A 10,000-nucleotide genomic window follows, 5' to 3' on the forward strand; every position below is an offset into this window, starting at 1 on the left:
ATTAACCAATCAAAAAGCACAGATTTCCCCCAAGAGAGACAAAATTATTAATGTGCTTTTTGATTGGTTAATTTGATTTGATCAAATTCAATTGACACACCATATGCGCAGTACAGGATGCGCAGTGCAATACTGTAGAAACACCTCAATTCTTATCAACTCGCTCGGAAAAAAGGCGACGATTTGATAATGATAAGTCCGTGGATAAGGCGTTGTGTTGTGGTAGTTGTCGCTGCCGTTTCCGTTCTGCTCCTCACGCTGAAGGTTTATTCTGTAATCCACATGCAAAGCAAGAACAATAATGTCATCACAGAAGCTGCAGATGGGATCATCGAGCAGTTTGAAGGTAATATCTACATCGAGACAATCCAAGAACATTCATCCAGCTGAGTTATCTGCTTTCTCCTTTTAGTTAATTTGTCCCCATCTCTAAACCAACAGATGACGTGGTCAAGGAAACCCTTAACCAGAGCAATCGTATAAGTTATAAAACAACTGTCACTTCCTTTAGTTCTTGGCGACCTCAGAACTAGTGAAAAAGCTAATACAAGATGGCGTATCCCACTGGCGAATTACCCCCTTTGGGTAGAGATAAAATACCCGAATCTCGACTCCATCTTCAACACATTAAGTAAATAGCCAACTTGTTGCATCCCTGGGTTTCTTTACCCTGTTACGTTTTAACTTATTTTTCTCTGAACACGCCCGCATAATCCACGATTTTCAATTCCGCAATGCCGACAAATTCTCGTAGGGTTAGCTGATCTATGACATTGCTGAGTTCTACCCTCTAAACTAAGCTTGGTTTGAAACAAAACGGCTCCAATATGAGCCACCAAATGAAACAAACCGAGTTCTGTTAATCACGTGTTCTTTTTTTTTTTTGGTCATCAAATCAACGAAGTTTTTGAAGGAACAGCGGTTATTGTGCTTCAAATGTAACATTTTCGGTTTTACCTATGCACAATGTAACATTTTAGACTTGTAAACTGTTCAGTAAGTTAAACCCTTACAAGCTTTTGAAAAATTCTAAAGATCTTGTCCTGTTTGTCAGTGGGCCGACAGTCGGTAGAGGGTAGGTCTTCTTCACAATTTCCAAACTCGGTAAACATGAAATTAGGGCTTAGTCTATAAATCCCAGGAATTAATGGGTCAGGTTTAATAGCCAGAATACAAAATTTCAGATAAATGTTACTCGCGAAAATTTTCCTCCAGTGAACATTTTCCTTTAAAAAGCGTCGCAAAAAGACAGAAGGGAGACTCTCAAAAGTTACTGGAGATAGAACAAGCTAGAATAATCAACGAAAGAGAAGTGCTTACGGCGGTTTAAATTCTCAAAAAGAATAAAATTGGTATGGAAATCAATTGATGCGAGGGCAGAGGCATTTTTCCCCATCCGTACTAAAATTGCCATGGTATTATATTTTAAATCGCTCTTTTCATTTACAACCTTAGTTTATGAGAACGTCTTATTTTGTGGCTGAGGCAATGAACTTCATATTGTTAAACAAAGCATTGTTAGAAATGAAATATGGTTCAGATTAATGCTAGATTGGACATTTTTAAGGGAGTTTTTGTGTTGAGACTTATTACAACATCTTTTGAGGGAAATATATTTTATGTTGTATCAATAATTATTGAACACTTACATTATTTGACGAAGGCGAGGCAAATTATTGTTGTAGTATAATTACATAGGTGATTATTTAGAAAAGATGCATTTCTTTAAAAACAATTTATTTCTCCGTCTGTCACCTCGATAAAACGGCTTGTCTGCATTTTGAAAAAAAACCGCTTAGGTCGTTTCCATTGTCTCAGAATGAGCGCACGGAGGAGTAATCACTCATGTTGTCACTTCCCAGTGGTAATCCTTATAAGGCTATTTGAAAAAAACTGCGGACGTGATTATCGCGTAATTATCACCTCAAGTGCAACCAATCAGTACAGAGAATTTTCAATAATCAACTATGTAATTATACTAATTGGAGATATTGCAAACAGAGGCAGGAGGGCTCTTCTTTACCATTTTCCAGCAACGGTACTGGTTAACTGGAATTACAAGGCGCCCCACATGAGATCGTGGTTACCAGTTCTGCTGCTGCAGCCATAGACCTTTTTGCAGATACGGCAGCCATTTTGATTTCTATTGTATCGAGAGACATTATGGGATGCTCAGGGGGCAAATTAATATGTATTTGCCCCCTGGGCAGTTCCCTGCTAGTCTTATGCTCCATTTTCGTTCTTTGCTTCGCCGCTCTCTCGCGGATCAAGAAAAACCTCTGGGACCGGGCTACCAAACGGTTACAACATATTTGATCTAACTCAGATCAAACTCCACAAGCAAAGAACTATGCGTCACAAATACGTCAAAAACACATGGATACAAGCGGCTGAGTGAGCGTGGTACGCATACGCGCGTCAAACATGTTTGACACGGTGTCCAAACGAACAAAACTTCGCCCATCAAACACGAGAACAAAAGAAATGTTTTAAGTTGTTTGATCGAATGTTTGATGGTCTTCAAATTGTATCAAACACGATCAAACAGCACCAAAAAAGGTGGCCAAAAGGTAAAATGTTTGGTCGGCAAACAATGTTTGATGTTGTTCGGTCGCCAAACATTTCCTATTTGGCCAGGCCCTAATGACGATTAATTTTGTACTTTATGGAGAAGCATACTTATTCTATATGCACTATATTGCTTTCTGAGCTTAGAAACGGGAGCTCTGCTTTTAGGCTTAAGAAAATCTATACATTAATTCAGTTCAAGTTAACGATGAAACGTAAAGGACATAGATTACAGTGGAATACTGCCATTGACGGTTATTAGGCCTTGCTAAAACACTGAAGCATGTGGCGTGAAATGAAAACCGCTGACCATGGAGTCACTCCCCGCCTATTTCCCCGGTACAGGATGCGAGGCTTGTGACCCCCGGTGTAGGGGTACCAAGAAAGAGTGAGCATGGAGTGAACGTCCCCGCATTGCCCCGCTCATTCCCGGATGGGATGGGGGGGGGGGGGAAGTCCGGGAGTTTCAAATGATTGGTGCATAAGTCCCACATGAGGTCACAATTTAAGACTTTCATGTTGTTTCTTTATTAAACAGTTCAAATGGGGCATCGGGAGGACGCTTTGTGTCCAGCCGTTGAAATCATGGAAAGCCCAAAGGTGGTAAAGCTCGGACAATACCCAACAACGAAGCGTAAGTACTTCCATTTTTAAAAATAAACTGCATAGTAAGGATGCCGGATTTTGCGTTATCACAGAAACTGACCTGTACCCTTCATTCGCTCGGTCGACTGATGAACAATGGGCCATGTCCAAGTTCATGTCTGCGTCCTCTTCAAAGCGAGTCTAAGTGCAAATTTTTTCTTCTGAAAATTAGTTTTCATTCATATGTAAAATAGAACTAATTGCCATTAGAAAAACTTCGCACCCAGACTCGCTTTGATGAGGACGCAAACATGAACTCGAAAATGGCCTTTTGACTTCTGCTTTACTTACTAAAGGCAAAAGTTCAGCAGATACCACAGCTATTAACAACTTCTTATTTCATTGCACCGGCTCCAGCGCTGTACGCTTTCTTGTGCCCATTGTTTTCAGAAACAATCATCAGAGCTATCTGTAAAACTGCGCTCGGACTCAACGGCAGCATTTGTTTGCCACAGATAAATTGTCATAACTGAGTGAAGTACGATGGTCCGGGTGAGTGCACAGGACGAAACACCAAGAATCCGCGAGCTGAAAACAGCATTTTCAAGTTTCCGTTACGTTTAACAGATACGGAAATTTGAATTTTCGTCCTGTGGTGATTGACGTTTCGAAAACCTGAGCGGACGTCAACATTAGTGATTTGAGTCAGTAGTTTAACACTGGTCGTTGATGCAGTTAATAAACGAAGTCGTGATGTTATCGGGCGACTGTCAGTTAAGGTGACTTAACAGTTTTTTTTTAAGCACTTGTACTTCCATTTCTGCTATATTTATGCGGTTTTTCCCCAGAAGCTCAAACTTGTTCACTGATAAGTGCTTCCACGATGGTTTATATTTTTGACAGTTAATGTCCTCTGCAGGCTGTTACCATGGCAATGCATCTACATTAAAACAAGGAATAAATGATGCTTATTCCTCATTTACGCAAAATTCACTCATTAGTTTTTTTGCAGCATTTGCTTACTCAAAATAATAGAAATAAAAGTACTTTTAAAAGCTGTTTTCAAAAGGATTCCAACAGACAGATTTTTCATAATTCGCTGACAGACGTTTTCAGTATAATGTTGCAACCGTTGACGAGCGTTATAGTTTCGAATTTCTGAGAATGCGCATAAGAGTCAGTGATTCGCAGACTTCCTGCTGCGGCTGTGGCCAGAGTCCGTGTTCTTGGCGCTGACCAAAACTGAAGCGGACCCTGGGGGAGAGAATGTGGGTTCCTCTGAAGGATTCTAACTTTTAAAGCACCATGACGTTTAAGTAACGGAAACGAAATTATACCGCATTTTAAAAAGTTTTCTCCACGCTCACCATATTTCTTTTGTTTTTCAAAATCCGTGCCGGCCTTCAATAAATACCACTGACCAAGGGTGTGTTAAGCCACCTTAAGCCTTCATGCCATTGGCTGCGAACACGAATCACTGTTTACAGTAATGATTCCAAGTTCGAGTGAGGCCTAACACTACTGTGAAGTTTTTGTACACAATTATTCCATCAGGGATCAACCCTAGTATCGGAATTGGGCCCACACAAGGACAGAGAAAAACTCTGACCAGGGTGGGATTTGAACCCACGACCTTCGGATTAGATCACCGCTGCTCTACCGACTGAGCTACAAGGCCAGAACGGGAGCTGGCCGTGGGTATGTGAGATGTTATTCACAAGGACAAATTCGGCTCGGCCCAAGCCTAATTTTTTTACTTCACAGTAGTGTTAGGCCTCACTCGAACTTGGAATCATTACTCCAAATGCTACTGAAGGACAACAACTAGCGATTACTGTCTATAGTCTTCACAGCCAATGAAAGCAAGGCTAAACTGACACTTGACCAATCACATCAACCACCAGAGTACGTTACTTGGATCACTCGACTCTGAACCTGAGTGGAAGTCATCTGAGATGACTTCCACTAAGGTTGTCGACACGTCACCCAAAAGAGTCCTCCTCAGCACTACACTCAACCGGACGATCGCACTTCACTTAGTTGATACTAATGCCTGGGTTCAAAACATTTACCGCTGTAAAAAAGAAAAAAACATGCGAATGAAAGAAGCGAGATAAAAAACAAAAACCTGATTTTTTTTTTCTCATTTTGTAAAGGAAATCTTTCGATTGGGATTGCGTCAGTTGAAAGGCCTTCGGGAGCTAATTATCTGCTAAAAACCACTCAGAGTTTGATCGACAACATGAGCGATGAAGATAAGCATAACACCCTCATTGTCATATTTCTGGCCGATATTGACGGACCACCAAAATCCAGGGCAATAACGGAAATCTCAAACATATTTGACAAGTATATTAACCAGGGACTTTTAACGGTAATCGAAGCACCGTTAGAGTTTTATCCACCACTTACGAACATCAAACCGAAATATGGCGACTCCGATAGCAGAAGAAAGTGGCGCTCGAAAGAAAATGTCGATGCCTCATTCGTCATGTGTTTCTGCAAAGATTTATCAGATTATTACATTCACCTTGAAGACGACGTCATTTCATCGCCAAGCTTTGTGCCTAAATTGCAGGACTTCATTAGTGGCCAAAACAAAAAGGGTTGGTTGATTCTTGATGTTACAGTGCAAGGAAGCAAAGCAAAAGTTTATCACAACCAAGACCTCGCAAACATCGCTTCCTACTTCTACCTCATGTATGATGAAATGCCCATCGATTGGTTGATGGGACATTGGCGTGGTATTAAGTCCGGGAAGATGCTAACCCCTCCGGCGTCGCTTTTTCAACACATTGGTGACACATCTTCCCTCAAAGAAAAGGGACAGTCGGGCCGACAACAGAGAGAACCATTTTTTGATCACTATGATCAGAAATTTAGAGGATTGAATCCTCCAGCAACAGTAACGACATCAATGTCATCTCATGAAGGGAAGGCAGAAGATGCTTATAAAAAAGGTAGTGGGTTTTTCTGGGCGCTGCATCCTCAAGAGAAGGACTTTCTCTTGGTTACATTTCAAACGCCAACTGTTATCCAAAGAGTAACTGTCGATACAGGAAGCTATTATGCAAAACATGACTTGCTGAAATACGGTGTCCTGCAAGGTAGCTACCAGGACGATACTCTATCCGAAAAGAACGATTTGTGTCGCGATTTTGAGGATTTAGGATCATTCAGCGGTGGAAAGGTAGACATGTCGCCAAAATCATCCAACAAGGTCGCTTGTTTAAAAATCCTGGTTACGCAGCGTCAAGATACAAATGTTTACTTTCGTGAGATCAATATCTGGTAGAACTGATGAGCAGTTAGATAACAGAGCAATGCAGAATGAGATACCGTCTGTGTTATCTGAAGGCAGCTGGCTCTGGAAGTCCAAGCTGTACGAGGCTAAATACCTTGAACTTGTTTCCCATCTCGGAAGGACTTGTCAACATGGTGAAGCCACGTTTAAGAGCTTCAGCTTCCGATGGTTTCGCCTTCTTGAGAAGAACCTTACAAGGGGAAAAAAGAAGAAATTAAACACACAACTATCTGGCCTCGGTTGTTCAAAAGGTGGATTGCGCTATCCACCGGATAAACACTAGGAAAACCGATTGATTTATCCAGTGGATAGTGATTTATCCAGTGGATAGCGCTATCCACCCTTAGAACAACTGAGGCCTGGTAGTTCTAATATTAAAACAGTGGTGTTTTCAGTTGGTTTGTGGGCATAAACTTGAGCAACAATTTAAAAAGTTGGGTTAGGGTTGGTAAACAAACATGCAAGCATCAGATATTGTTACGTCCCATGATCTTAAATAAACATTTAATTTCATTTGATTCAGTCTCTTCTTCCCGGGATAAGATACTCATTCTTTCCCTTTTAAGCTCTCATTATCCCCTGCCTCACGGGAATAGCATTCTTAGCAAGATTTGTTGGATGTGAAGACAGCTACACTGGTGTCTAACACAACCGAAGCGATTCGCGACAGTAAATGACCAAGCTCGTTCCCAGGGTCTCTCTGTCGATGACAACGACAGCGACAGTGGAGACCCTCAGGCAGGGCTCGAAATGAACTATTTTTGCTCAGATGCCAGCTGGCGACTAATGGGAAAAATTTGGTCGCCAGATCATAAATTTTGGTCGCCAACTTATTTAACATATGACTTACGTGAGAAAAGGATTTTAAATGTTACTTTGCATGCAAGGAAAGTCATAATTATTAAATAGCAAGAAGAAAAAACAGCACGAGAAAGACCTCTAAAGCCACTATCGTTTGCGGCTTTTGTCAAAGCACAGAACGTTAGGGTTAGTCCGTATTGTCCATAGCAAGCTTAAGGCAAACATGGGTCCTTTGTCCTTTCTTTTCACCTCTTCAAAACGTAGTTCTTTATTCTCCAACAGCTTGCTTACCTTTATCGTCAGTAAAAACAATACTACAATTGCTCGGCCTAGGCCCCCACACAACCACGATGCTCGTACTAGTCTCCGATTGGGATAAAATGAAAGGAGCGGGTCGCAAGGTTTCAGTATCCTCTAGAATCAGAGGAACTTGGTTTCTTAAATTACTTTTCTACGGATAGTTATCTCCATTTATTAATCACCTTGTTTAGTCAATTTTGCAGGTGTCCGCTTTCTAACAGAGGGGACAAGTTCTCCAACTTACTTTACGTTAAGGATACAGGTTGCTTTTTGAAGGTTCCATACAAATTTCGAACTCATTATACGATGTCCAGGTTCATTATCAAGATATTATCAATATCAAGCTACAATAGTTCCGAGGAGGTCCTTCGGTAATTTGGCCAAATCTACGTTTTCAGCATTCACAAATAATGATGGATTTAAATTTTCAATTAACCTTCTGACTGTATCTTACCGGCCGCAAAAACTCACGTAACTTGCAAAAAGCACTTGGTGTTAAAGTGCGCCCACGATCCCATGAAGCCGCTGAAACAATATGGCGCCTAGTAAACGTAGCGATCGAAGTTTTGTGCTATCAATTAAAAGTGTGTTAAACCGATGTTCTTGTACTATTTAGACATTATTTTAGTGGGAAAAGAAAGGTGAGTCGTGTTCTAGCTACCATTTCCGAATGATTTCATCATATAAAGATTCAAACACAGAAGTTGTCTACTGTTTATCCTGGGTTATCAGACAAAACGTGATTCGCCAGCTGGCGGCCAGTTCTGAAAATCTGGTCGCCAGCACTCAACTTTTGGTCGCATTGACAACCAGTGAGTCGCAATTTCAAGCCCTGCCCTGGGAACGAGGTTGATAGATGACGCGCAAACGAAGTAGCAACTACTTACATTCATCCTCAGATCTATTCCCATTTGCTGAAGGAAAAATTTTTGTGTCACGGGACCAAACGTTTGAACTGTTGAGACAAATGAATTGGAAAACAGCATCAAAACCGCAAAGCAGAAATTACTGGCTCCTAATAATGAAGCTTACCTTTCTGGCAGAGCACAACTGCTCTACTTATTGTAAATCAAATCAAATCACATCAAATTAAAGTGACTTAAGGACGGTGCCTACTATTGTTACTGCGCATACGTTCTGCGCATCTCGAGATACGCGGATTTCCTATCGGTGATGCTTACTAATACAGGGATATTTTTGCGCGGTTTAAAACTATCCGGAGAAAGTACATCTTAGTAAGTACTCTTGGTATCCAAAAAGAAAATTAGGGGTAACAATGCATTTTTGAGTGATAATTAAGCTTCAATTTGAGAAAGAACTTCATACATTGCTTTGTATTTTAACGCTTTTTACAAATATTATTCATCAATTATCTTTGAAAAATGCGTGGTTACCCCCAATTTTCTTTTTGGATTTCAATAACACTTGTTAAGATCTCCATTTCCTGCATAATCACACATAGGGGAAAAAATATCTTTAATTAGTGGGCACCGTCCTTAAGTGGGTTAAAAATCATATCTTGGTTTTTTATGAGAGTACACGAACCCGAGACGAAGTGCGTAGAAGACGACAAGTGCTCGAACCAGGGGCCCGTTTCTCGAAAGTCCCGAAAACTTTTCGGGCCCGAAAAGCCATTTGTGAAATTGCCAACCGCTTGTTTTAGAAAGCCGATCTTTTAACATGTTTTCAAGGCAACAAAAAGAAAAATAACTGCGAAGTTTGGCGAATAAAATCCTCTCCGTTCTTGAGATACAAAGGGAACTGTGACACCCGAAAACGCCCCGTAAAGTTTCGGGACTTTTGAGAAACGAGCCCCAGTCCACAAACCCTGCTTCCCGAAAACTGTTCACAGCGAAACGAGTCTATCTTGCTCATCTTGTTAGTCTGGGGTGTCTACAGGTAGTTTACTTGAAGGTTGACACGTAAAAAGGTTATTTGTAATGTCGACGTGTCCTTTTGGAATCATTCCCAGCGTTGTTAGCAACTTATTGTGTGTTGCGGAAAATACTGAATCACGGCAGCCCGAGAAGAAGACGCCATTTTGCGAATCACGGGATATCAAGAACCAACAAGAGCAAGGATGATTCTACGGTATTATGAAAAGCCAATAATTCGAAGGAGGCAATATGGAGGCAGTGTGGCCCAGTGGTTAGGGCGCTTGCCTTGAGATCCAGAGATCTCGGGTTCAAGACCCGCTCTGACCACTCGTTGAATTTGTTCCTGGTAGTCCCTGGTTCAACTTCCCAGCTGCACTTGTAAATAGCCAATCTGGTTTGCCTCCGGCCAGTTGGGATTCTTAACAGTTGTTGTTGTTGTGTTCTGTTGTTTCGTTTATTGTGTTTCATTGGCCCTGAAAAGCCCCTATGGGGAGCGGTCAATTAAGTATGTAATTTGTAATTGTAATTTCTTCATCAGGGTTTTACAAGCAATGATTACGCTGTG

At 41.2% G+C, this 10,000-nt stretch overlaps 1 protein-coding gene across 1 annotated transcript; it reads left to right on the forward strand.

Moving 5' to 3' along the window:
* The first annotated feature begins 113 nt into the window (after positions 1-113).
* LOC137979598 (alpha-1,3-mannosyl-glycoprotein 4-beta-N-acetylglucosaminyltransferase C-like) lies at positions 114-7,397 on the forward strand. The gene is made up of 3 exons (XM_068826900.1): positions 114-346; positions 3,107-3,202; positions 5,310-7,397. The coding sequence occupies exons 1-3, from the start codon at positions 190-192 to the stop codon at positions 6,446-6,448; spliced, it is 1,392 nt and encodes a 463-aa protein (XP_068683001.1). The 5' UTR covers positions 114-189; the 3' UTR covers positions 6,449-7,397.
* The last annotated feature ends 2,603 nt before the right edge of the window (positions 7,398-10,000 follow it).

This window comes from Montipora foliosa, chromosome 12 (assembly GCF_036669935.1).
Source record: "Montipora foliosa isolate CH-2021 chromosome 12, ASM3666993v2, whole genome shotgun sequence".
Taxonomy (NCBI): domain Eukaryota; kingdom Metazoa; phylum Cnidaria; class Anthozoa; order Scleractinia; family Acroporidae; genus Montipora; species Montipora foliosa.